General features: G+C 57.9%; 1 protein-coding gene across 1 annotated transcript; it reads right to left on the bottom strand.

Annotated features, from left to right (window-relative positions):
* Nucleotides 1-283: 283 nt before the first annotated feature.
* On the bottom strand, nt 284-26,903 carry PPL (periplakin). The gene is made up of 22 exons (XM_077786787.1): nt 26,752-26,903; nt 17,554-17,653; nt 16,570-16,724; nt 16,023-16,143; nt 15,421-15,546; nt 15,083-15,124; nt 14,805-14,966; nt 14,299-14,406; nt 13,697-13,792; nt 12,639-12,761; nt 11,616-11,762; nt 10,819-10,970; nt 10,252-10,349; nt 9,840-9,997; nt 8,819-8,997; nt 8,581-8,719; nt 7,068-7,261; nt 6,584-6,734; nt 6,212-6,295; nt 5,546-5,662; nt 4,823-4,915; nt 284-3,832 (listed from the first exon to the last, which is right to left on the bottom strand). Exons 1-22 carry the CDS (start codon nt 26,811-26,813, stop codon nt 1,148-1,150), a joined length of 5,292 nt encoding a protein of 1,763 aa, XP_077642913.1. The 5' UTR covers nt 26,814-26,903; the 3' UTR covers nt 284-1,147.
* Between the last annotated feature and the right edge of the window lie 705 nt (nt 26,904-27,608).

Genomic DNA, 27,608 nt, shown 5'->3' with positions numbered 1-27,608 from the left:
GGCTTGGGTATTAGTTGAAATTTGGTCAAAAGGAAGTGAATGGGCTCTGAAAGGCACCATCCCAGTGTAATCCACTCTTCTGCAGGCAGTCACATTCTTTAGTGCACTTCACTCCCATCTAATGCTGCTCATTAGTCCCAGCTTCAATGCTGCTCCAGCAATTTCCCTTTGGAAAAGAGCCAACAGCTAAAATGAATAATCTTAGTGTTTTAATTCTGACTCCTAAATGGCAGCTTCTTGTACAGCCAAATATCAGGAGCTGCCATAATAAAGGCCAAACACCTTCTGACTGGAACCACTGCATTTTTATTTTGTACTATAAATAGAATTCCCCTCTATTCCCCATTCCCTTACACAAGTAAATGAAACATGTAGCTGCATGTAACTCCATCCAGGAAAACACCAGCACTAACAGCTTTTACCCACGAGTGAAGGAGCTGTCTGTGGGAGGCCCTCTGCACTGGGTTCCCGTGCATGCTGTGCGCAAGTCCTTGTGTCTGGTGGTTCTGCCATCTCTTCATGTCCTTCTCCTTCACCTCTGGGGTGTGTGAATGCTCCTCCTGGATCAATGGCTGGTGCCATCCAAGTACACCTTCATTCTTCCCCAGCAGCACAGGCACAGAGGTGAACAAATGCTGGTGAGTCTTGACGTGCTGATCCTGGGCTGAAACCTTGGCTTCCACCCAGCTGGTTTTCTCAGAGGACGAGCCCATCATTGAGTCAGTTGTTCATGGTGGGACTGTCTGGCTTATCGACATGCAGCTGATGTAACCAGCTCCTGCTGGTCACCTCGGAGTCACCTGGACCTTCAGTCTCCTGACACGGCTTCGTACACGACTATGTGAGTAGGAGTCGAGGAAACTGCAGGTTCTACTGAGTATTTTGGATTTGAGGCACTTCGCTGTCCTAAGGCTTTCTCTTGTTTTCTGGTAGGCAGGGAGGAAGAGGGGTTTCAGGAGGTTGGCAGATGTTTTCCACTACTGGTGGTGGTTTCTGCAGCGTGTGACAACAAGCGGTGTGGCTGCATAGCATGGCTGGGGCAGAGGCTGTAGCAGTTTGGAAGACGCAAAGGAGGGCGAGGCTTTGCAGTGATCTGGATGTCTGCAAGGTGCTGCAGCTCTGACTGGCTGCTCTTGAAGTGAAGTTTCTAAAGTGGAGCGAGCGCTGTGTAATTGCTTCCGGACACCAAGACTGCCAGCTCCTGGATGGACATCTCCTTGTTGAGGTAACTGTCGTACTGGGCCGTGGTGAGCCTCCCGCTCTTCAGGGCGTCCTCGATGGAGAACTCCCTGCCAGACTTCCTGTCGAGGATCACAGACGATTCCCCATTGGGACCCTTTATTGAGATCTCCTCCCAGTCACATTCCTGGCTCTTCAGCTTGACAAACAGGCTCCATTCAATGAGGCCAAACACGTGAGCTTCCTCTGGAGACATCTCTTTTCCTGTGTCGGGGTCAATGACCACGATGGAGCGCCTCAGGTGGTTCTCCCGTTGCTCCCTCTTGATAGCCACTGTCTTCAGGCGATTCTGGAGTTGCTCAATCTCTGCATCTTTTTCTCTGGACAACTGCTTCAGATCCTCTAGCTCTCTTTCCAAAGCTTGGAACCTGGAGTCCAGGTTTATTCCACTGTCCACATGGGTCATGTTTCTTAAATCCTGAGCTTCTGTTGCGGTGAGTTCAATCTCTGACTGCAGTCTCCTTGTTTCCATCAGTAGGTTCTGTTTCTCGAGGTGGAGCTTGTGGTTTTCCTCCCTTAACAAGTCTAGCTCCTTTGATGACTTGGAGTTGTTGAATTCCACCTCGGACAGCCTGGTTTCCAGGCGGTTGAGATCTGCATCCAGCTCCCTCTTGCGCCTACTTTCTTCCTCCAGGTTGCTCTTCAGCTTTTGAATCTCGTACTCCGTGTCTCCTTTGTCCACTTGGACACTCTCTGAAAAGACCACTTTCTCCTTGACCTCCATCTTCTCCAAAGAAAGGAGCTTCTTTCTCAGGGCTTCTAGCTCGGTTTGCAGGACTTGTCTGCGGTGCTTCTCTTCTTCTAACTCCAGCTTGAGGAGGGAGTGCTCCTTCTCCTGCTGGGGATCTTGCTGAAGGATCACTTTCTGTTTCACAGTCACTCGTTCTGTCGTTTCTCTTTCCTGTTCTTCCAGCTCGCTCAGCCGGATCCTGAGCCTCTGCACCTCCAGCTCGGCCTCCCTGCGGGCCTGTCTCTCCTTCTCCAGCTCCTCGAGCTGCCGTTCCAGCTCGGAGCGTCTCCTCTGCAGCTTGCGCAGCTCTTCACGGAGGCTGTCAATCTGCTTCAGTTCGCTCTCGATGCTCTGCGAGAAGGAGTTCACCTCAGCTTTCAAGGAAGGATCCTGCTCATACTTCACTACTTCCTGTTGGACCACTTTCTCCTTCACTTGGGAAAGTTCTTCCTCCTTCAGTCTTACTTTTTCTTCTTGGAGAAGCCGTTCCCTCTCCAGGTCGATGTGCTTCATTTGTTCATCTGCCAGCTGCACTCGCAGCGACTCTACCTCCTCTCTAGTCTTGGGGTCTTCCCGAAACTGGAGGATTTCTTGAACAACTTCCTTCATTTGCACTTGAGGTTTGGTGTCTTTCAAAGCTTGTATCTCTTGTTTCAGCTGGTAGATCTCCAGGTCAGCTCTTTCGATAGCTCCAGTCCTTTCTATGATTTCCTCCCGGAGTCGCTGTAGCTCCTTTTCGGTTTCTGGATCATTCTTGTACTTAATGACCTCCTTAATGACTTCTTTGACTTCTACCAGAGGCCCCCTGTTCTTCAGAGCAGCCAGCTCGTTCTGGCAGCTCTTCAGCTGTTCGTCCCCACCGCGGTACCTCCTCTCCTGCTCTACCAGCTCCAAGCGAAGGTTGGCAACTTCATTCTCAGCCTTGGGGTCTGGGCGCACAATCTCACGCACTTTCTCCTGAACGACCACCTTGGAGTTCTCCTCCTCCAGCAGCTGGATCTTCCTGAGCAGTTCAGCCTTTTCCCGCTCGTTGGAGCGGCCCTTGGACTTCTCATCTTCGTACTGGCGCCGGAGCTCGTTCACCTCCCTCTCAATGGCCAAATCTTTCTCCACCTTCAGCACCTCCTTGACGGTGATTTTGCCCTCAGCGATGGCTCTTTCCTTCTCCAGACGCTTGAGCTTGTCCTGCAGGAAGCTGAGCTCTTCCTCATGCTTCTGCCGAAGGGCGCTCTCCCTCTCCTTGGTCTCCTGCAACATCCGGAATTCCATCTCCAGCTGGGGATCGTTCTGCAGCTTCAGCACCTCCTTCTCCGTCACCTTCTCCTGCTCTTTGTTCTTCTCACTGGACAGCACAGCAATTTGTTGGCGTAAGAGGATGACTTCACTCTCCCTTGTCCCTTCCTGCCTCCTGAGCTCTTCCAGTTCCTCTTTGAGTTTCAGGATTTCAGCGGCTTGAGCCTTATCTTGTTCAATCCTCAGCACCTCTTTCACTATGTACTCCTGCCCTCCTTCCCTCTTCTCGTGCTCCAGGACTCGCAGCCGGATTTTAAGAGCCTCCAGCTCATCCTGGAGCGCCTGGTTCTTGCGCTGCTCCTCTGCCAGGTTTTGCTGCAGTCTGTGAAAACTCTCCTCCAGCTGGGGGTCAGGTACCTTCTTCACCAGTTCTTTCTTCACCACGGTTTCTTGGGGCTTCTGGTTTTGCAGGTGGACAATGTTGTTCTGAATGGCTTCAATCTCCGCCTCGAGCTGTTGCCGACGCTGAGTCTCATCCTCAAGCTCTTTCTTCAACTTCCAGACTTCTTCCACAGGCCTTACAGACTTTTTGGTCTGGGCAGAGTCTTGTGTCACCTGAATCTCTGGCTGCTGTTGTTGGCAATAGGATCAAAAAAAATTAGTCCAAAAAATCCAGTTAATCACACTTTTGGTGCTTATCATCACAGAATCACGGAATCATTTAGGTTGGAAAAGACCTCCAAGATCATCAAGTCCAACCTGTGACTGATCCCCACCTTGCCAGCCAGCCCAGAGCATGGAGTGCCACGTCCAGTCGTTCCTTGGACACCTCCAGGAACGGTGGAACACATCTGACACCTCCCTGGGCAGCCCCTTCCAAGGCCTGACCACCCTTTCAGTGGAGAAATTTCTCCTGATGTTTAACCTGATTCTCTCTGTTTCCCCTTGTCCTGTCCCTGTTCCCTGGGAGCAGAGCCCAACCCCCCTGGCTGTCCCCTCCTGTCAGGAGCTGTGCAGAGCCACAAGGTCCCCCCTGAACCTCCTTTTCTCCAGGCTGAGCCCCTTCCCAGCTCCCTCAGCCCCTCCTGGGGCTCCAGCCCCTTCCCAGCTCTGTTCCCTTCTCTGGACACGCTCCAGTCCAAGTCCTTCTTGCCATGAGGGGCCCAGAACTGGACCCAGAACTCAAGGTGCTTCAGCAGTGCCAGCACAGAGGCACAGTCATTGCCCTGGTCCTGCTGGCCACACTGTTCCTGACCCAGACCAGGAGATCGGTGCCTCCAACAAAGCAACAGGAGGGAGTTGAGCTCTGGCAAACTCTGAGCAGGGTGCATTTGCAAACGGACCTCTCCGCAGGCTCCCAGCCTGAGAAGTCCTTTCTGCCACAGAATGGCAAAAAAAGAGTTAAAAACTATGTGGAGCTTCCTAGGATGAGTGGGCAATGGGACTGGGGGGTGGTCTGTGCAATTTAAGTGCTGATTAATGATTCAGGGGGACAAGACACCAGCTAGACTTGTTCCCAGGTCAGCCTGTATTGGCAGAACCCCACGTGTGCCGTTGACACGTGTCCTCGGGTCCTACACGTGTGTCCTTCAGCATCACCTTGCTCCTGTGGTCACTCACCTGCCGCAGGAGGCTCTGGGCAAACTCCAGGTTCTGCAGCCTCTGCTTGTTCACAGCGTTCACTTCTGTGTATTTGGCTGCCAGAACAGCTTCCTGCAGAGCAAAAACGTGTTGGGAAGAGCTTGAGAAGGCCAGAAATAATCAGGCCCTAAACTGGTAGTTCTGGGTGCTTCTCTAAAAACCTACAGCAGTGAACTGCTGAGTTTTGGGGGAGGGAGAGGGATTCTCATGCACAGACACATTCACGGTCATATTGTGATTTTTCTACTCAAGCAAAAACAGGTGCAGTAAGAAGCAGGTGAGGAAGCTGAGGAAGAACCAGGTGGGCACTTTTGCCTTCTTCTATAGGCAGGATGAGTTTGAGGCAGGTAGCAAACAGATCCTGCATAAGTAAGTAGCTCGTGGCCTCATCTCACTGTAAGTATTTCTATCTTTGGTGGTGAAATCTCTCTGAAAGTCTAGAGAAGGGAAAAACTTACAGGTTTTTGGCTTTTCTCCTCCTTTTTCCTTCCAGAAGTGTTAAATCCGGTATTTTCCCTCCCTCATTCTGGCCAGCCCAGTTCAAAAAAATGATGAAAAATCACTTCCTCCTGATTCCCTGCCCTTCCCTGTGGTTCCCTGTGGGACCAAGGTCCCCACAGTAAATGTAGATGTTTGCAAACCCCCTGTGGTCCCAGCGAGCTGCCCTGTGCTTTAGCTCTCCTCTGGCCAGCCCTGACTTACCTCCTCCTTCACTTTGGCAGCTGGGGACTGCAGCCTGGGCTTCTTGCTGGTGTAGCCATTCCGGCCGTTCTCGAGGTCCAGGATGGACCGCAGCTTCTCAGCCTCCAGCTCGTAGTCCTGTGGAAAGACATTCCCAGGAGAAATGTGAAATTACTGCATCCCCTTCACACACAGGCTCCTCCTAAGCTGCCCTGACTTTAACGACTTCACCCCTTGACCCATTTTTTGGGAAGGCCACAAAACCCCACCCTCTGCTCTGCAGCCAGGCTGGGAGAGCTGGGGGTGCTCACCTGGAGAGGAGAAACTCCAGGGAGATCTCAGAGCCCTGCTAGGGCCTAAAGGGGCTCCAGGAGAGCTGGAGAGGGACTGGGGGCAAGGGCCTGTAGTGCAAGAAGAAGGGGAAATGGCTTCCCACTGGTAGAGGGCAGGGTTAGATGGGATACTGGGAAGGAATTGGTCCTGGCACCAGTTGCCCAGAGAAGCTGTAGCTGCCCCTGGATCCCTGGAAGTGTCCCAGGCCAGGCTGGATGGCTCTTGGAGTGACTTGGGATAACGGGAGGTGTCCCTGCCCATGGCAGGGGATGGAATGAGCTGGGCTTTAGGGTCTCTTCTAACCCCAAATACTCTGTTTCTCTGTTCTCTCACAGGCAGAATTTCAGTCCTTACCTTCACTGCCTGCTGGTACTGCTGAGCTGTGGCAGAGACCTTCTGCACCTCCTGTTCCTTGCTTGCAATGTCACTGAGCAGTGCCTGGGTGCACGGAGATACAGGTCAGAGGGAACACAACATCCAAATGCATCCTTCAGCCTTTTTAGGGGTTACCATTAAATTTACAACCCTGAGAATTCCAACCTCCTTGAGCAGCCCTGCTTTGTGCAAACAAGGCAACAGGAGGACCACGGCCCCTTAGAGCGCAAGAATAAATCTAATAAACATTTATATTTTTCTATTTGATGTTCAGAAGTTATCTAAGCTCTGTTTCTTTTAGACTTGTTCCCTCTTCTCTCCCTGTGGAGCCCGGGGTGCTCTGGGAATTACCGCTTGGCTCTTGAGCTTCATCTCCACTTGCTGGATGTTGTCAGTCTCCTGGGGCTCGTAGTTGGGGATGTTGCACAGGAACTGGTTCACCTTGTCGTAGTTGGTGCGGTAGTTGGAGTAGGCACTTCTTGCTTTCTGCAGGGTTTGTGTTCTGTGGGGGAAAGCAGCTCAGCTTCAGTCCTGTCCCAACTCCTGTGCCTGCTGCAGACACCTCTTCACCCATCCCGCTTCCCCTGCTCCTACAAACGTGGATTTGAGCCGGAGTTGTTCTCTTGGCACCTCTGTTGCAACTCATCCTTGTTTTCCCAGCTCTACCCAGCCAGCCCGTGCCAGCAACCTCTCCCTCTTCCTGCTCAGACCTCCCTGGAAGCCCTTCTGCAACTCCTCCTTCCCAGGACGGCGTTGTGCCTCCTCCAATTCCAGTGTGGTTCCACCTGCCCAGCAAACTCCTGGAAGGAGGAGCAGAGGACTGCTGGAGTCTCACCTGTGGTCGATCTGCTTGCTGAGGTTGTTGAAGCGCTGGTTGAGCTTGTAGAGCTCTGCCTCCTGGCGCTCGATGTCGGGGCAGTGCTCCTGGAACTTGCTGGCCAGGGTGTTGGAGCACGTCTTGGTCCTCTGCAGGTTCTGCTCGGCTTCACTGAGCAGGAACTTCTTGGATTGGAGCTCACTGCCCATGGCCTGTGGGGAGGAAGCAGGAGAGGGGGATTCTCTGGGGTTTCACACTGTTATCACCCACATTGACTCCAGCAACTGCACTGGAGCTGCAGGGCTGAGCTGCAGCAGTGCCACCTGTTGTGGAAAAAAAACAAGTTCAAGGCTTTCATGGTAAGCAGAACCACCTGGTACAGCTGACAGGGAGAAAAACTACCTCTTATTCCCTCCTCGACCTGCTGACCTTTAAAAGTAACCGTGCAATGTGCAAAATTGCTGCTGAACCTCATGCAAAGCTTAGATCCTGTTCTTGCCAGTGCAGCAACTGTGAAAGCTCTTCCATGTTAGTCTGAACTTGGGATTTGATGGAAAAGCTGAAGGAGCACAGAAAATTCTGGTCTAGCCAGTTCTTGGTCTTTCTATAGCAGAAGAATTGCCAGTTTGGGAAGTTTTTCCAAGCAATAACTGTTCTCAAAGCCTTGCCAGGCCCATCTTTCCAGAATCGGGCCACTGTGTTGCTTTTCCCAGACCATTTTATCCTTCACTTCTCTAAGAATGAAGGAAGGTTTTAGTTTAGAAAAAACTTAAAGCTCATCTCATTCTATCCCCACCATGTCCAGGGACACCTCCCACTGTCCCAGGTTCCAAGCCCCATCCAGCCTGGCCTTGGGCACTGCCAGGGATCCAGGGGCAGCCACAGCTGCTCTGGGCAGCCTGTGCCAGGGCCTGCCCACCCTCACAGGGAACAATTCCTGCCCAATATCTAATTCAAATCTTTCCTCTTTTAGTTTAAAACCAATCCTCTTGTCCTGTCAGTATCTGCCCATGTAAAAAGTCTCTCTCCCTCTTTTTTATAAGCCTCCTTTAGGCCCTGGAAGGGGCTCTAAGGACTCCTTGGAGCCTTCTCTTCTCCAGGTGAGCACCCCCAGCTCTGCCAGCCTGGCTCCAGAGCAGAGGGGCTCCAGCCCTTGGAGTGTTTTCTCTGGACCTGCTCCAACAGGTCCATGACTTTCTTGTGCTGAGGACTCCAGACCTGAACACAGCTCTACTGTGGGAGGGTCTCACCATTAGAGAGGGAGTGAGGGAATCAATCTGCATTAGTCCTTTCATCAAATCACAAGACTTCAGGTGGCATTGGATTGGATTGTGTTGGATTGGATTTGAGGATGGGAGGTGTTTGTGTCTGAAGTAGGTGGGGATCACTGCAGTCAAGGTGAGTTCTCGCCCCCAGTTGGAGGAGCCCATCCTGTCACCAGCAGATCCAAGCTTGTGAGTTGAGCAGAAATCACCACAGCTTTGGAAAGTGTTTGTGCAGGTGCAGCACACAAACAGGGTGGGACACTTACCAGCAGCTCTTCCTTCTTCCTGTCCACCACCCTCAAGTCCTCCGGTACCGTGTCATCTATGACCAGCTTGTTCTCATAGGTTGACAGCAGGTCTCGGCCTTGCTGGAGGCTCCTCTCCAGGCTTGTGGCCACCTCAACTCTGCAAGGACACGAGAAGGTGTTTAAGCACTCCTGCACCCTCCTCCTGCAGGATCCTGCCCTAGGTCAGGCTCAAGCTGGGATTGAAGCCGTGACTTACTTCTCCTGGGCAGCGCTGAGCAGCTGCACCACGCGCTCGTACTTCTTATTGGTGTTCTCCACCTTGTTCCTCACCAGGGTCGCGCTGCCCGTGTTGGGCACGGACTCGATGAAGGCCTCGCACTCCTGGATCTTCCTCGTTTTCTCAGGCTCGATCCGACGGACCTCGTTGGTGATGTTCTGCAGGAGGAACAAAGCTTTAGAGCAGCTGAGCCAGGACCTGGTGGCTACAGAGGAGGAAGGAAGTCAAGGCTGAGGATTTGTGTTTGGTGGAAGGTGCCTTGCAGCCCTGCAGAGCACAAAAGGATATTTTTGGCTGACTTTCTTTTGACCTGTCTCTCCTTAGCGGGGAAACTCCAGCTGGGGAGTGGTTCCCAGCAGCTCTGGCTCTGTCAGGGACCTGCTGTGTTCATCTGGGCTGTTGGGCTCTGACAGACAGAGAATCCTTGCCTGGACATCAAAGTGCTGCAGGCAGTTGGGCAATTTGCTTTCTCTTGTGGTAGCACCTGGATTTTGACACAGCCCTGGGCAAGTGATGTAACCAGGACCTGAACTTCCTCCTAAACCAAGGGAGGTTTGTGGCACGGAGCCTGGCTTAATTAGGGGTCTGAAAAAGAGGAAAGGAGCTGGATGCTACTAGCACTGGAGCCTGGAGGAGCAGGCCCACAAGGAGAAATTGCCTTGGATCACAAGGGTTTTCCTGTTCCTCTCTGAGCTGGTGATAGTGGTGGCAAAGCTAACTGTGCTCAGATGATAGGCAGGATCAAAACCTGAGGGCTCCTCTCTCATCCTCACAGCCACCACCTGCTCCCATGAGCTGGGCCAGAAGCAAGGCAAAGGTTGTGGGCTTCTGAGGCTGCTCATAGGGCTGCTCCCCATCTCTACTGGAAGAAGCTGTGAGCATGGCTCCACACCCCATTTGCAGGGCTCAGGCAGCACTCTGAGCACCCTTGGCTATTGAGAACCCTGCTGGAGAGCCTTTGGGAGCACGGTCTCTGCCAGGCACCGTCCCTCAGCTCCACCTTGAGATCCTTGGAGCGCTCGGTGCTGTCCTGCACTGCCCGGCTCTGCTCCAGCGGCGGGCGCAGGTTCGCTGTTATTGCTTTCTCCTGCTTGTCCAGGTCACTGTTGACTTTCTCCAGCCCTGCCAGGAGCTGGCGTCCCCGAACTGATGCAGCATCTGGACAACAAGAGGAGACCAGGTTAAAGCTGGTCGGAGCTGGGTGTGGGCTCAGTCCCACTGCTGAGTGCCAAGCCCTCATCCTACTGCACTCGCTGAGCCTGGCCTGCTGTGACCACAGCCTGGCTGCTCTGCCCCCCACCCACCCAGCACTTTGTCCCCAGGACCCTGAGGAGATGGGAACATCCCCATAAAATGCTCTACCACCTAAGTTCAAGCCTTTTTGTGCCCCAGGCTGCCCTCCTGTCCCACACCTCCGATGCTGTCTGCCTTCAGCCCCTCATAGCGCTGCTGGAGAACGTTCTTGCAGTTGTTGGTCTTCTCCTTCACGGTCACATAGAGCTTGGCAATTCTGCAAAACGGGACAGCAGGAGGTCAGTCAGACCCTCAGCCTCTCCATCACCCCGTCACCACCCTGGCACTGCTCCAGGAAGGAGCTCCAGTTCTGGAGAGGTTGTGGGGGCTGCTCCCTCGAGGCAGCCATGAAGCAGGTGGGGGAAAAAGCACCCTTACCCCGTGTTGGGGTAGAGCAGCATCTTCATTAGAACAGGGGAGAGGCAGGCAGGCAGGTACCTGCCTGCCGAGGGCAGGGTGGGCAGCTCCCCCTGCCATAATGACCCCCCAGAGCAGGGGGAGCCTGGGGGGCTCTGAGCCGGCCCCCCGTTTGCCAGGTGGGATTTTGTGGGCTAGCAGGAAGGGCCAGGAATCCCTCCGGGAGGGAGCCCGAGGCTTCCCCAAGGCAGGGCTTCAGTGTGGGAATGGGGCAGGACCCTGGGGATCCAGCCCGGATCCGGGGCTGGGGCAGGGCAGCGGGCACGTACTGCTCTGCCAGGGCTATCGCTTCTGGGTCGGGCGGGGGGATCATGAAGCAGACCCCGGGGGCGCTGATGGTGTCTCCTGCGCCGTCGGCCACTTCCCAAACGTCGCCGCTGTTCCTGTGCAGGGTGTAGTGCGCTCCGCGGCTGATCTGGCCCTGGGGACAGAACCGGTCACAGCAGCACGGCCGGAGCCGCCGGCCGGGCCGCGGAGGCAGGGCCGGCACGGCCCCGGGCCCGCTCGGGCCGCCCCGCGGCTCTGCCCCGCGCCAGCCCCTCCTGCGCCCGCAGCCTGCCCGCACCGAGCGCGCCTCTTGCGACAGCCACGGCCAGCGGGCTCCCACTCGGGCAGAGATGAGGAGGCGTTTCCAGGGCCGTGCCCTGCCTCTCCTTTTCGGAGAAGCAGGCAGCTGAGCTGGCTGGAGCTGCTGGCCCCTGTCCCACGCCTGCCGCCGCCGTGGTGGCTGTGGCCAGCCCCGCTGAGCCGGTGGCGGTGGGCATCAGGGATACGGGCGGCGGCGGGGCGCTCCTTTGGCCGGGAACACGCTCCGGGAGCGTGGGAATGTGACAGAGCTGTGCTGTCGCAACATCCCCGGGCTGGGTGAGAGGCAGCGAGGCTGCGTTTCCCCCAGATCCCCCCTGCCCCTCGGCTGCGAAACCGGCTCTTCCCACCGCGGCGAGGGCGACCTTTGCCTCGCTCCCGCTGCAGCAGCCAGCAGCACGCTCGGGGAAAGCCGCTCGTTCCGCCGGTGCCGCTGCCGGTGCCGTGCCCCCGAGCATCCCCCGGCCGAGGGTGGCCGTACCTGCTCGCCCTCGTACTCGCAGAGCGCCTCCACCGGGACGGGCTGCGGCGGCGGCTGCCGGCGGTAGCGCAGGGGCAGGACCTGCTGGCTGCGCTCCTGCAGCGACTTCACCACCGCCTCGTACTTGTCCAGGGCCTTCTCCTGGTCCTGGCGCGGGGCAACAAGACGAAACAATAGGAAAACAGGGGAAGAACGAACTCCTGGGCTCTCACAGCCAGGGAGGAGCTCATTCCCATGCAGCCGGGACAGAGAGTGTGCTGAAGGCACCTCCTGCAGCCCTGTGTTCCTGTTCCAGATGCTCCTGCACACTCCTGCCTCCTTCTACAGCCGGGCTGAGGACTGGGACCGTGCCCGGGGGTTGCCATGCCAGTGGACAGTGACAGGGCTCCCTGGTGCCCGGCCCGCACTGGCATGGCTGTGTGTTGGTGGATAGCTCCACTCCCAGCTCTGATTCCAGCCCTGTCACAAGGCTCTCCAACAGCTGCTCTATTTCTAGCCCTGAAGGTGGAGATCCCGAGATGCCGAGTGGGATGGAGCAAGCAGGAGGAGAAGGGACAGCTTTTGGGAAGAGTTATCAGCTGTCCTGGGACACCTGCATCAGCTGGGCCAGCTGCAGCGTGCTTGGGCTTGGATTTAGGCTTAGGCTCGGGCTCAGGCCCAGCACAGCCCTTCCCAAGTGGGCGATCTCCAGCCCAGCTCACTGCAGCACAGCGAGTTCCACAACCTCCTCTGGCAGCAGGTCTAATTATGCTCCCACCCTTAACGAGCGCTAACTCAATGAGAGAACAAATAAAAACCAGCCCAGTGAGCAATTACGTTGCTAGGGGAGAGGCAATCTCTAGCCAGGGGGAAAGGAAGAGCTGGGGGAAGGCCGGGCACGGGGAGGCAGCAGCACGGCCCTGCTGCTCCCCGTGGAGAAAGCTGGGCCAGGTGCCCACACGGGCAGGGATGTCCCTGTGCCCGTGCCATGGGGACAGTGGCTCCTGCCCTGCCTCCCCTGCAGTCCTGCCTGCAGACACTCACATCCAGCTCGTGGAGGAGAGACTCCAGCTGGTATCTGTCCTTGAACTCTGGGCTGAATTTTTGGTCCAGGTCTGTATCCACCTTCTTCAAAAGATCCTGAGCATCCTTGGAGTCCTTCTGAAACTGCAGAGAGGGAAAGTTTCTTGTGAGAGAGGATCCTGCTGAAACATGGAGCCGACCCTGCATGGTCTTTACACAACCACCAGGAGCTGCTCTGGGCATCTGAATACCTAGAACACGTGGAGAAAGGCAAGGGATCACTATTTCCCTTGCTCAGGACATCACATCAAAGGAAACAAGAACCAGGAAGGAGCAGCTTATTCCATGCAGAGTTGTTAAGTCCCACCTTTCCCTGCCCTCATTTTTGTTTCACCGGCGCAGCATCACCACGGTGTGTGGTGCCACCACTGCCAGCGCCAGCAGAAGGGAGAGCCAAGCCCTTCCACACACAAACCATCCCCTGGGGCAGCTGTTCTGGCAGATCCCCACAAAAGGCTCTGCCTGGGCTGGGCACCGTGGCTCAGCTTTGGCAGGAGACTCATCGGGTGGCGAACACGCCCAGGCTGTGGGAGAGGAATCCAGCCCGACCTGCTCCCCTGCAGAGCCTCCCTGGCTGTCGGATGCCATTTATCCAGCAGACATCTGTCTGCCCAGCTCAGCCGGGACACTCAGCCCTTGTGCCCGGCTCCCCGGGGACACCTCAGCTTGTGGCAGCTGGGACTTCCCACGTGGACCTGTCCTGCTTCCCAGAGGAGCATGCAAGCTCTCCCCATGCCCTGTTTGGGGGTGAGGGATCTCTGCTGTCCTGGGGACGAGGAAGCTGACACCGACCGTGGTTCATGACACTTCTGCTGGGGCAGAAGCTTCCTGCAAGTCCTGAGCAATTATCACTTCTGTTCTATCAGCTCAAGGTGCTCTCCTAGCCTTAAAAATCCTGATCACTCCATCTCTTCTACTCAATTTCCCCAGCAGCAGGAATTTTTGTATTCTAGGATCTCCCACGACCCAGCACCCGCTCTCTGGGCTCCAACAAGTCACTGCTCCCAGGGATGTGGTACCTTGTGGAAGTCCTCCATGAACTTGAGGTGGCTCTCCTCGCAGATCAGCAGGTTCAGGTACTCCTTCCAGTCGGCGTGCACGGCCTCGATGTGAGCCTGCAGCACAGGGTGGGAGGGGACATCAGCGGGACCCCCGTGGCAGGAGGAGCCTGAGCTGCCCACCAGGCAGTCCCAGTTGCCATCCTGAGTGAGCAGCTCTTTGGCTGCTTCTGGAGCCCCCCAGATGCTCTCAGGGGGAGCCCAGGACGGGAATACCCAAGGCTGGGATGATCCCATGGGAACACAGGCTGTGTGCAGGTGGCACATCCTTGTGTCCATCCTCCCACCAAACAGGGAAGGGTTCCACCATAGTTTATCCTCTCTAGGTGGGCACAAGGTATGTGCCACAGGAATGAGGAAGACGGGAAGAGCTCCTCAGGTTTATCTTTCCTCCTCCTGTGGTGTTTACACATCTGCAAGTGAAGGAGGCTTTTCCTCCTTTGGCATCTCAGGAACTAAAGTCACGAGTGGTGCTGGCACTGGGTGCCACTCAGGAGAAGGGCTGGGCAAGTCCTGCATGCTCCAGGGTGGGTGGAGAGCTGGGACCCATCCCTGGTGCTCACCTCGATGGCATTCTTCCCGGGGTGGTTCTGGGCCAGCAATTGATCCCCATCAGTGTGCAGCTTGTTGATGGCCTCCTCCTTCTCCTCCAGCTTCCGGTGGATGAAGTTCTGGATGGAGAGAGGTGAGATATTGATCCCCACGCAAAGGAAAGGGACCCTGGCTGTGCTCTGGGACTGAGCAGCTCCACAAGACAGTGTGCTGTTCTCCCACTGCAGCTTTCACTTTTCCTTCCCTTGCAGATGTTGCTAAAGATGTGACTGCTGCCGAGCCAGCGCTGAGATAAAGGACAGGAGGGTGAGGGAGCTGTCCCTATCATGGGGACACTTCCCCATCACGTTCTCCTTGGCAGAGGTAGGATTAACCTCACTATCCCTGTACTATCAGCTGCGCATCTCAAAGCCCTTCACGGTGGGTTGGGGGAGACTGAGGCACGGGAGAGGGAACATTTCCTGCCCCCGTCCAGCTCCCCTTTGCCCAGCAGGGCCAGGCTGCGGGGGGCTCAGACCTCGTACTGGCGGCGCCGGCTGGGGTAGTCCAGGTTGTGGTCGCTCCAGTCGTAGTGGGTCCTGTCCTTGGCCTGCTGATCCAGCCAGTAGAGCTTGTTGGTGCAGCGCTGCATGTAATCCTGCAGCGAGTTCAGGTCCTGCTGCCGCTGCTGGGAGCCGGCCTGCCGAGGGGCACGGGACAGCTCAGCCCAAAGCTCCTCTCCGTGGGTCCCCCAGGGCCACCCCGACAAGGGGCCACTCCAGGAGGGCTCTTCCCCAGGATCCCAGGGGCTCTTACCAGCAGCTTCTGGTATCTGGCTTGGAAGTCGCTCATGTTTTCCTGGAGGAGGAGCAAGGCAAGGGTTAGGAGCGGTGGCTGGAGAGTGGTGCTCTGACAGGGGCTCGAGGGTGCAGAGGGGTGAGGGTTTTGGCTGGAAGGGGATGTGGTTTGTGGGATTTGCCTCACTGTAAAGCCAGAGCCAGCGTGCGATGCTGGGCTCTCAGGCTGGGAGGGGATCTGGGCACCCACCCAAACGTGCCCTGGGCTGTAGCACCTGGGATGGTGGGACACCCTCCCCTTCATCCAGGGCTCAGGGCAGGGCTGACCCTCCAGGGCAGCAGGGCAGGAGAGCTGACCTTGCTTCCTTCCTTGACGATGTGTGGCCCGATGGCCATGACCTCGTTGTGGAAGATGTTGTGCTCTTCTACTTGGCTGTTGACCAGCGGCAGGTCAGTTCCAAAGCCTTTGCTGCTCAGAGCATCCTGGGGTGCACAGGAGTTGGGGTTAGCAATGGGGGAATGGGGTGAGGCTGCCAAGAGTTAGGAAACCCCTCTTGGAGCTGGGCTTGGGTGAGCTCCAGTGGCTGAAGTGTGTGGATGCCCCAGGAGCGTGTGGGTGAAATCAGCTGTGCTGGAGGGCAGCCATGGGAAAACCAGTTCTTCTGGCTGGAAGAGTGTAGGGAGTGGGATAAAATGAAAAATAAAGGCTGTGGAGTAGAGCCCAAAGCAGGCAGTGACTGGGGATGCTGAGCCAGGAGTGGTGCCACTGACTCTGGTGCCACAGCAGCCGGCCTTGTCCCACCACCTCTGCCCCTCCCCTGCCACCCAGCTCTTTGCAGCTCCCAGGATGGAGCTGCCCAGAGGTTTTCCAAGAGCCAGTTTCTCTATGGGGAGCTGCAGCAGTCCCTGCCCGGCTGGTGCTACTGGCCAGGCAGTGACACTGGTGGCCCCCTTGGTACCTGTTTCTCCTGGATCACAGTTGACCAGTTGACCTGGGGCTCGATGTGCTGCAGGGGGAAGTTGTAGATCTGGCTGTGTTTCACACGCAGGTTTTCCACGCGTTCCTTCAGCTGCCGGATGCTGTGGGAAGGGAAAGGTGAGGCTGGGATGCAGGATGTGGGCATGGGCTGGCATTAGCTGGCATTATTGGTGGGTGTAGCTGATCCTCTCCAGGACCCCCTGATGGGGGGCTGTCCTTAGGGGAGAGCCCAGCGGGGATGGCAGCAGCTCTGCTGTGCAGTGGCTGGGCAGAGGTTCCTGTGCTCTGCCCTCTGCCAGGGGCTGCTCAGGGCTGGACCTGACACAATGTGGGGCACAGTGGGCAGGTGCCACCTTGCCACGCTGCCATCACCTCACACTCCACGTGCCCGGGATGGTGTGGGTCACACACCCTAACGGGAGCTGGGATGCACAGGGGACCCCCACTGCAGGCAGCACTGAGCAGAGCCCCTGCAGGGCCTCCCCCTCGTCCAAGGGCTCTGGGGACAGTGTCCCCGTGGCACTCACTCTTCTGTGATCATGTCCCCCTGCGGGTGCTTCATGTGCCGGGCCACGGCCGCGTCCCCGTCCAGCACGTAGAGCAGCTTGTCGGACTCGGAGAGTTTCTGTGCTGTCAGCTCCTTGTACTGCGCCAGCTGGCACGCCTTGATCTTGTGCAGGTCCTGTGCCACGGGGACAGGAGGAAGGGTCACCACTCGGTGGCCAAGAGGTCATCCCACCCCTCACTTCCTGTCACAGGCTCATGGAATGGTTTGGGTTGGAAGGGACCTCAAGGACCATCCAGCTCCAACTCCCTGGCCATGGGCAGGAACCTTCCACCTGACACGGCTGCTCTGATCTCACCTGCTGGGGAAGGGCTGGGGAGCTGCATCACCTCAGGATGCATCCTCTGGGACCACGATGGTTCAGGCCTCTCCTCCTCCAGCCCAGCTCCCTGCTGGGATGCACACCCCACTCTGCACTCCTGACCCTGGGCAGGGCATTTCGGGGCCCTGCTGCCTGGAACACCCCCCCACCCTCTTCCCAAGAGTGGGGGTGACCCCAATAACACTTAAATGACCCTTAAATGATCATCACAGTCCAGGGCCCAGTGCAGGGCTGGGCAGCCACCCACAGGGGAGAGGAGAGGAGAGGAGAGGAGAGGAGAGGAGAGGAGAGGAGAGGAGAGGAGAGGAGAGGAGAGGAGAGGAGAGGAGAGGAGAGGAGAGGAGAGGAGAGGAGAGGAGAGGAGAGGAGAGGAGAGGAGAGGAGAGGAGAGGAGAGGAGAGGAGAGGAGAGGAGAGGAGAGGAGAGGAGAGGAGAGGAGAGGAGAGGAGAGGAGAGGAGAGGAGAGGAGAGGAGAGGAGAGGAGAGGAGAGGAGAGGAGAGGAGAGGAGAGGAGAGGAGAGGAGAGGAGAGGAGAGGAGAGGAGAGGAGAGGAGAGGAGAGGAGAGGAGAGGAGAGGAGGAGAGGAGAGGAGAGCCTGTGAGTGTGGGACCGTGCCTGGCTTACATTTTGCATTCGGGAGTCGGTCTCCACGATGTTTTTCTCCACCTGGTCCGCATTTTTCTGCAGGCGCTCGATGAGCTCGGTCAGCTCTTTGCTGGAGATGCTGGGGACAGAACGGGGGTCTTGTCACCCACGGAGGCGGCCGGGGGTGCCGGGGGTGCCGTGACCCCGGGGGTGGCCGGGGGCCAGCCGAGCCTGCCAGGCGCTGCAGCTGTGAGTGACTCACTGCTGCCTTCCAGCACTGTCCAAAATACTCAGCCAGTGGGCCAGGAGGGGGTGGGGGACGGCTGGAAACGGGAGCGATGCCTGAGCCTCCCCCGGCTTCAGAGCAGGAAAGAGAAGAGCTCTTTGCAAGGACAGCGAGAGAATCACAGAATATCCTCAGCTGGAAGGGACTCACAAGGACCATCAGCTCCTGGCCCTGCACAGACACCCCAACAATCCCATCCTGTGCCTAGAAGGGGGGTCCAGTGTGGAAACAGTGGAGCTGGAGCAGCAGGGAGGTCCTGGCCCCCATGGCCTGCAGCCCTGCTCTTCCCTCTCTGCAAGGAGTTATTCACCCTTTAAACCCAGGAAAGGGATGGGATCACAACCATGGCATCTCCTGCAGAGCTTTCCCCTGTGCTGGGCACTGGTTTTGCTCCCAGGCTGGCAGGGTGCAGGGCCAGCCCAAATATTCCCATCCCAGCACAGGGACGGCGGAGCTGGAGCAGAGGCAGAACAACCCGTGACGCAGCCTCTGCATGGCTGGGGTTATTTTAAACATTTCATCTCGTTGCTGTCACTTGGCTGCAAGGAGAGGCTGCAGCGTGCCAGGGCCAGCTCCAGGGGTGCGTGCCAGGCACTGCCCGCAGCAATCCCACCCCTGACCGGGGCAGGAGCAGCGTGTGCCCCCCAAATCCTGCAGCCAGAGGGAGCTGAGGCTGCTGGCAAGGCTGGGGTGTCCCAGCTGTGCTGCTTTGCCATCTGGGCTGGCTCAGTCCAGTCCCAACCACCTCAATATGAGCCTTAGTGGCCTCGTTATGTGGTGGCAGAAGAATCTTTGTGTGGCACTTGGAAGTGTCAGCTGCTGTTGGGGCTGGCTGGGGGAGCAGCAGCATCCCAGCAGTGCTGGCTCATGGCACAGAGAGTTCCTGCATCCCCAGGTAGAATCCCATGGGATTGTAAAGGTTGGAAAACCCTCCAAGAACATTGAGTCCAACCATTCCCCCAGCGCTGCCAAGGCCACCACCAACCCGTGTCCCCAAGTGTCACCTCCACATGGCTTTTAAATCCTTTCAGGAACAGTGACCCCACTGCTGCCCTGGGCAGCTGTGCCAGTGCCTGACCACCCCTTCCATGAAGGAATATTCCCAAAATCCAATCTAAATCTCCCTTGGCACAGCCTGAGGCCATTCCCTCTCCTCCTGTCCCTGTTCCCTGGGAGCAGAGCCCGACCCCCCCTGGCTGTCCCCTCCTGTCAGGAGCTGTGCAGAGCCACAAGGTCCCCCCTGAGCCTCCTTTTCTCCAGGCTGAGCCCCTTCCCAGCTCCCTCAGCCCCTTCCCAGCTCTGTTCCCTCCCCTGGACCTGCTCCAGCCCCTCAGTGTTGGGAGGGCCCAGAAGTGACCCCAGGGTTGGTGCTGCAGCTCCCCCAGGACTCTGGTGCTGAGTTTCAGGACCTGTTCCTGCCTGCCCCGTGTGCTGTCGCTTCAGTGCAGCAGAACAAACTCAAACCCCAGCTCTGGGCTTGTTCCTCCCTACCTCAAAGCTGCCCCGGGCTGCAGGAGCCTTGTGGCATCCAACAGCTCCAGAAATGTTCACACTTCCCTGGGAAGTTCTGGTATGGGCATGGTTTACACTGATTTTTTTCTTTTTATAGAAGCTGCATCATCAGGTTGGTACTCGGAGGTTTGTGCCCATCGCTGTGCCTGCTGCCTGCCTGGCACCTCATGCACCAGCAGCAATGAATCCACGGGCATTCCTGGGCACAGGAGACAAGGAAGGGGTCACTGGGAGTCGTGGTTGCAAGAATTCCAGGCATGATTCTCATTCTGTGTTCAATGATCACAGCTGGAGGGTGCAGGGTGCACTGGGAGATGGGATGTGGCTGGCTGGTTCCTGCTCCAGTGGTAGAAGTAGCTCCTCAAACTCCACTTTGGGGTTTCTTCCCACCTTCATCATCTCACAGAGAGCAGGGCAGAAGTCAGGTGGCATCAGTGGTTTGGAGCAGGTGACTGAAATGTGCTGCACGAGTTTGGGTCTCTTCAGGTGACGGTTGCTCAGAGCTGGCATCTCCTGCATCCTGCAGAGCTTGTGGCCACCAAGGAGCCTTCCTCACCTCCCAGCCGTGCACTGGGGGCCACCCCAGCTTGGAGGGTGAGGGAGGTTCATTGCCCAGGTGGGAGCTGGGGATGCTCACAGTGAGGGCTGGGAGCTGGACTCTGAGCTGGGGACGAGCTGGGGACAAGCTGGGGACGAGCTGGGGACAAGCTGGGGACGAGCTGGGGACGAGCTGGGGACGAGCTGGAAGCTCTTGCTGGCTCCTCTCCCTGTGCCCTGCCTTGGTCCCAGTGGCTCCAGCAAGTCCAAGGATGGATCTTCAGGGTTTCAGTGGATCTGCAGCATGGATGGGAAAACCATCCTAAAACCCAGGAGAAGTCTGAGCTTTTTCTAGTTCTAGTTCGGACTGAAGCCTCCAAATTGTGGGGAGGAAATAAACCTAAGGCAGGGATTTTTTGGATCCGTGGCTGTGGTTCAGGCTGCTGACCTGGAGAGCTGAGCCTGGAGCCTGGGCCCAGCCTTTTGCTCACTTTGCATGAGCAGAACTGATCCCAGGTGCTGAAGCAGCGAGTGCAGCACCCAGCCCTGCCCCTCCCCGTCAGGTACCGGCTCTGCCGAGCCACTGTGGGGTGAGGATGTTGTGTGTGGCCAGGGATGAGTCCCCTCCTCTCTGCTCCTCTCTCAGGCTGGAGCCACAAGATCTCCTCGTCCCTGTCATCACCTGTGCCCTGCCAGCCCCTTCCCAAGCTGGGGTGCTGCCCCTGGACCCCCCTCCTGCCCTCGGTGACTCCAGGGCTGAGGCAGAGTCACCCTCCAGCCCCGTGGCACCCGGGGACGGTGACATCCCTTCTCCATCCCTGCAGGGCTGGGAGCAGGGCAGGGAAGGGCCATTCCCTGTGTTGGAGGGATCCAGAAACTGCAGGTGTGGGTGACCAGGGCAAAGAAATGCAGCCTTGCCCAGAGCAAGCAGGGACATGCTGGGAGGTGATGTGGGCATGGCTGGGCTCTCCCAACACCCCAGAGCAGCCCTTTGCTCTCTCCACCTCTGTGGTTTACAGGAGAGTCACCAGCTGAGGCCGTGGGACAGGGAACTCTCATAAAAACTCCCATGGGTGCTGCACCCCAAAGTGCAGCATCGTGCAGCCTGGCCTGAGCTCAGCTGTGCTCCACCCACTCCACTGCAGCTGGAAATGCAGGGATTGCAAGTGTGCAGGAGCTAACAGAGAAACAAGAGAGAATGGGAACCTCTCCTGGAAGATCTTGTCACTTTGGTGCCACTTCATAAACCAGCTTGGACATCACTGGTGTGAGAATATCAGGCCAGTTAATTACCACCAGGCCAGTTAATTACCCACCTGTCCCCAGCACAGCTGGGGCTATGTGGATAAAGCAGAGGAGGAGCCCTGTCCCTGCATCCAGCTGGGTGTTAAACAGGGAAAGCTGAAGCCTGGCTGAAATCTCCCTCCCAAGGGATGGAGGAGTTTGGCTTCATCTGCTGCAAGGATGCTGGAATGCCAGGAAAAGGAGGAATGGCTCCCACTGCCAGAGGGCAGCGATGGATGGGATATTGGGAATTAGGAATTGTTCCCTGGGAGGGTGGGCAGCCCTGGCACAGGGTGCCCAGAGCAGCTGTGGCTGCCCCTGGATCCCTGGCAGTGCCCAAGGCCAGGTTGGACAGGGCTGGGAGCAGCCTGGGACAGTGGGAGGTGTCCCCATGTCAGGGATGGGATGAGATGGGCTTGAAGCTCCCTTACAGTGCAACCCATTCCATGATTCTGTGCAGAAGGAGCACAAATTGTTGGCCAAAGCAGTGAGGAAGCCTTGGCTGTCCCAGGAAAAGTGTGTGGATGGGATTGACAGGACGTGGCTCTTTTGGGAAGCTGTCAGGAAGAGCACTGGATGCATCCAGGCTTGGAGCAGAGCTGCTGGCAGGGGAAGACAAAGGGATGCCAGGGCCAAAAAACAGGCTGGGGGGGGTGGCTGGAGAGTGGAGCAGAGCTGGGGAGGGAGGGAGGGAGGGAGAAGGGCAGAATTTGGCCAGAGCCCAGCTGGGATGGGCAGCAGGCACGAGGCTGGGCAGAGCCAGGGCCAAAGGTGCCCAGGGCACAGCCCCTGCCAGGCTGCAGCCCAGGGGGAGTGCAGAGCTGCTCTGCTGGAATAGATAAGGCTTTGTTTGAGAGATGAAAAAAAAAAAAAAAATAAAAGCCTGGAAAAACTGGCTTTGCCATTTCTGGAGAACTTTAACATTCTCTGGTCAGGAAGGAAAAAATGATCTGTCTCATGGAAAGCTGTGCTCAGCAGAAGAGTTGAGTTTTGTCAGTGCCATTGCCTGGCTGGGGTGAAGGACCCCAGGTCATTCCCATGGCAATGGGAGCTGCTTTTGGGGTTTCTCCCAGCTCAGGGACCAGGGGGAAACTGCACCTGGCAGGCAGCACTTCATCCATGTACCACAGTTCTGCCCTCAAGACCTTGCTTTCACAGGGGTTCAGCTGCTTCTGAAGGCTTACGGGGACTTTTAGGATTCAGATTTTTCTTTCTTCTGTTTTCTTAGGGTTTTGGTGATTTTTCTTTGTATTTTAGTTGTGATTTGTTGGGGTATTTTTATTAAGAGAGGTTCTCAACAGACAAATATGATCATAATTATTGTAGTGTGAAAACTTTGCTGCTAAAAACTGGACTTTTCCTCTATTCCTTTTTCTTTTTCTCTTCTCGTTAGGTTGCACCCTCACTGGTAAGAGCGGGTTTTGGAGCAAACCTCCCTGAGATCAGTTCCTCCAGGATGCTGGCAGGTGGTAGAAAATCCCTTTGATTTCTCACGTTTCCTTTTTTCCAAACAAGGAGGCTGTTTCCTTAATCCCTCCAAGGGAGGACGTTCAGACACCCCTGAATTTTGACTGCTCCAGCTGACCGAGCTCGCTGGGAAGGCTCCTGCTGGGAATTTGTCCCGTGAGCCTGATCCCTGCTGGGAGGGGTGTGGGGAGGGCTCTGTCCTGCTCGGGGATGCTGCTCTCCTGTCAGGAAACCTCCCCATCCCAGAGGCTTCTCCTGCTGGGATGGCTTGGCCAGGGTCAGGGGAGGTGGGTGAGGATGGGTCTGACCCCACCTGGGAGGGACAATCAGCACAGCAGGCAGTGCCCAGCCACTGCTGCCCTCAATTCCATCCCCATTCAATGTCCATTCACAGGGATTCCATAGGAAGCTCTCCCATGTCAGCCCGACTTTAGGAGGAATTAAACGGAATGAATCCTCCAGAAGGCCACAGCACAGAGCTATAAATGTCCTTAAAGCTCCCCCAGCCGCAGCTCCCGCTGCATGAAATTCCCTCGTGCTGCATTTAATGACACTGGAGTGAAACTGTGGCGGGGTAGAGAGCACAAGGGCTGGGCTCTGGCTACGGAAATTCAGGTTTGGGAGAGATTAGGATCTGGCTGAAAACTCAGAGCAGAGCTCTGTCAAGCTGCCCACGTCAGGGTGTAGCTGGACAGCAGGGTTGCTGTGCTCAGCCCAGCCTGCTCCAGTTGTATTTATCTTCCCTCGTAGGAACGGTGATATTTTTTTGTAATCTGCATGGAAATGAGGGCAGAAGTGGGGCGGGCGATGGGAGGCTCGCTCCGCCCTCAGCCCTGAGCAGCTCCTGACTCACCTGCTGACTCCAGCCCTCCCAAACAGCCTCTGGAAATGGGTGCCAGCCCTGCAGGCAGAGCTGTCCCAGTGCCTGCACCCCCTCTTACCTGGGGAGGGACACTGGCGAGGATCTCCAGGGCTGGGAGCGCTCCTGGGTGGGTGCTCTCACCCCGAGGACCCCGAGGATGGACAAATTTCCTGCTGCCAGGAGGGAGAGTTTCAGCAGCAGCTGTGAAAGCTGAGCTGTTTTTATCATAAAATTATCAAATGGTTTGAATTAGATGGGCAGGGACACCTTTCACTATCCCAGGTTGCTCCAAGCTCCATCCAGCCTGGCCTTGGGCACTTGAGTGAGGGCACCTCCCTCACTGTTTTCTACCTGCCAAGCCTGGGCTATCAAAGAAAGAAGCCAACCTCCTGTTTTCTAAGCATGGCGAGTGTTTGAGGAACATGCTGTGGAAGGAGGCTGATGGTTTTGCCCACACTGTGGCTTTGTTCAAGGCTTGTGCCTTCCCTTCCAGGGACACACATCCACATAACAACGCAGCGGTCACGGCTGGACTCCCAGGGCCTTCCCATACCCAGGGATGAGAGCAGAATAAAGCAATCAAGTCCTTGAGACAAAAGAGATGTCACCAGGATGAGAAGACAAGAGATGTCATCATCCTCCAGGATCCCCAGCCAAGGCCAGGAGATGCCCAGGGATGGGTGGGGATGGCTACTGAGCCTGGAGGCTTGGAGCCCAGGCAGATCACAGAGCTGCAGCAGATATTCCTAAGGAGAGACTTGGAGTCTGGTGCTGCTGAGGGCCTCTGTGGGGTTGGGACAGGGTCACATCCAGGGGACAGAGTTGTTCATGGGGAGGTTGCAGCACCTGGCTTGGGTGCCAGTGCTGTTCATGGGGTGTTCCTACCCTGGGCAGGCTTTGTCCCGAGGCTGAGGAAGCCTCCAAGGCTCCCACGGCTCCTCTCCAGGCTCTGTCCTGCTGCTGGACGATGTTCCCCGGGCAGCCCCTGCCTCGCAGAGCTGAGCCCGTGGCCCTGGCTCCCGGGGGCGGCAGGACACGCTCCGGTGCCCCTCTCTTGCCAAACCGGTGCTGGGCTCTCGCCCTGTCCCTCGGTGCTTTGAAGGCTCCGTCACGGCTCCCGCGGTGTCGAAATCGCGGTCCCTGCTGCCGGCGGGGGCGGGCGGCTGATTTTAGGAGTGTTGCTCTGTTTTCCTGGCAGCAGAGCTGGGCGGGAGCCGCCTGGGAGCCTGGCAGCGCCCGGAGCAGGGGACGGGGCAGGAGCTCCTCGCTTCTTCTTCGCAATCCTCCTCCAGCAAGTTGTTCAACCGGTCGGGCACCGGCACCGGCTTCCCCATCTTGATGGTGGGGCTGTTTCCACACGGTGGGAGTGTTCCCTGGATTCGCAGATGTTTGTAAACTCCAAGGCAGGAATTAACAAATTGGGGTAATAAGCACAGCTCTCCCCGAGGTGTGCACGGACAGCCGGGGTGCAGGGAGGGAGGGAGGCTGGCCCCGGGCACAGCCCTGCGCGGCTTCCTCAGCCATCAGCAGCCAGAAAAACAGAGGTTTCGGCCTGGCCCGCAGCCTCCGGAGGTGCTTTGGCACCTGCCCAGGGCCGCTGGGCTGCAGGCAGGGCGGCGGAGGGAAGCTTCTTCCTTCCTGAGCCGATCCCCGGCGGGTGGAGAGGGCGCGGGGTACCCAGGGCTGGCAGCGCAGCCCCACGGTGGGCACCCCGCTCTCTGCAGGTCTGTCTCCTGCTTCACAGCGTCCCGATGCTCCGGGAGTCCTGTGCTGCCAGCCCCGTGCGGGGTTTCTCACTTTCGAGCCGCCCACTAACCCCCCCCGAAGTTCAGAAATGCGCCTGGGTATTGGCACCATCCTCCACCTGGGGCGATGCCGGTGCCACCAGGGAGGTGCGGAGCCTCCGAGGGCTCCGTGCCACCCCCGTCTCCTCCTGCCTTGCCCTCCCCGGGGCAGGATCCGGCAGCAGAGCCTGCCCCGAGCTTTGGCAGCCTGGGCGGCCCTGCCGAGCCAGCCGGGCTGCCCGGGGAGCCTTGCCCAGGGCTGGAGCCTCAGCGCCAGGAGAGAGCTCCGCGATCGCTGTGCCAGGGCAGCAGCGGGCAGAGGCTCCCTGGCAGCGCCCTCCCAGCGCCACAGCCCCGCTCCCTGGGCAGGGAGCAGCCAGGGAATGCTTGGGCAAGGTCGGCGCCTTCTGGGCTGGCCGGTCCCTCTCTGTGTGCTCAGCCCCTGCAGCAGCTCCCCAGCTTCCTTCCCAAGGGGGATTTTTGGGAGAGGGCGGCTGCTCGGACTCCACCAGCCAGGGCTGGTGCCGGTGGAGAGGAATGGGAGGGGATGAAGAGCCACGGGCTGGGATCATGAATCCTGGAATCACTCAGAATCCTGGAGCACTCCACATGCTCCAGAGCCCCTGCAGCTCCTCTGGGAAACAGGGGACGCGTCTCTGAATTAATCCCAACATCCACCTATTCGGAAAAACATCCCGGTGCAGGCAGAGGCTGGGGACTGTTCACCGTCCAGCCCAGAGAGGCTGACCCTTCCAGGGGAGGGATTTTTACACCTTTTCCCTTTTATCAGTGACCTTTCACAGGGTGCATTCAACACGCTGCTTTTTTTTTTTTTTTTTTAACCAACCAGTACAACCGAAACGCGTCCCCGCCCGTCCGAGGGAGCCGAGGGAACGACGATGGACCAAATCCCGAGGGAACAGGGGCGAAGGACAGAACAACCAGAATATTTTTCCCTATGAGCTGACCCAGGACACACCTGAGAAGCGAAGGAACCTGCTCGCTGGAGCTGCTGCGATGGGAGGGGACCTGGGAGACACAACCTCTGTGCAGGAGATGGACCCGGCTCGGGAGGAGCTGACACTTCACGGGGGGGGCAAAAATCGGAGTTCCCACACGGTTCTCAGGGGCTCTCCCACCACTCAGAGGGTGCCCGCACCTCGGGGATGTCACACTTCAGGGTCCCCCACCTCGGGAATGCCCACTCCTCGGGGGGTGCCCACACTTAAGGGTGTCCACATCTCGGTGGTGCCCACACCTCCAGGGGTACCCATTCCTTGGGCGGAGCCGACAGCTGAGGGTTCTCACTCTCGAGGGTGTCCACACGTGGGGGAATCCCACTCCTCGGGAGGGTTCCGACTCCTCGGGAGGGTTCCCACTCCTCGGGAGATCAGCTCTGCCCAGCCCCGGCACGGAGCTGGGGGGATGCTGCGGGACGGGATCCGCGGGGTGGCGGCTCTGCTCGTCCCGGGAGGAGCGGCTCTGCCCGGGGCCGGGTCACTCACCTCTTCTTCTGCACGGAGGGGCTGTATTTCCCTTTGTTGCGTTTCCTGAAGAGCGAGTGCATCGCGTCCCCGCACGGCGCCCGCCGCGCTCCTCCTGCCCGTCCCCGCCGCCGCCCGCAGCCTCTGCGCCGCCACCGGGCCGGGCCCCGCCGGGAGGCGGGCGGGGCTGCACCGCCTCTGCCTCCTCCTGCCTCCTCCTGCCTCCTCCTGCCTCCTCCTGCCTCCTCCTGCCTCCTCCTGCCTCCTCCTGCCTCCTCCTGCCTCCTCCTGCCTCCTCCTGCCTCCTCCTGCCTCCTGCCTCCTGCCCGCCGCTGCCCGGCCCGCCCCTCCCACCCCGCAGCATCCTCCCCTGGCTGTGGGGGAGCCCCTGAAGGGGTCCCGGCAGGGTTGGAGCCCCCGGTGTGCAGCGCCAGCCTGGCAGCCCCAGGGGCCGGGACAGGGGTGGTCCCTGGCCTCAGCGGGGCCGGGATGGGCGCAGCGGGGCAGCCACGGGGTGGCTGCGGCTCCTCCCGGGAGGTTTCTGTGCTGGGGGTGAGCGGCGCCCGGAGCAGCCCCGCTCCTTCCCGGGGCATCACAACACAGGCACGGAGGGGCTGGAGCAGGTCCAGGGAAGGGAACAGAGCTGGGAACTGTCAGGAGCATCAGGAGGGGCTGAGGGAGCTGGGAAGGGGCTCAGCCTGGAGAAAAGGAGGCTCAGGGGGACCTTGTGGCTCTGCACAGCTCCTGACAGGAGGGGACAGCCAGGGGGGTTGGGCTCTGCTCCAGGGAACAGGGACAGGACAAGGGGAAATGGCCTCAAATGGTGTCAGGAAGGTTTTGTTTGGATATTGGGAAAATTCCTTCATGGAAAGGGTGGT

This window comes from Lonchura striata, chromosome 16, assembly GCF_046129695.1.
Source record: "Lonchura striata isolate bLonStr1 chromosome 16, bLonStr1.mat, whole genome shotgun sequence".
Lineage (NCBI taxonomy): Eukaryota > Metazoa > Chordata > Aves > Passeriformes > Estrildidae > Lonchura > Lonchura striata.
The sequence above is the reverse complement of the archived record's forward strand: the minus strand, read 5'-3'. Positions and strand labels throughout refer to the sequence as shown.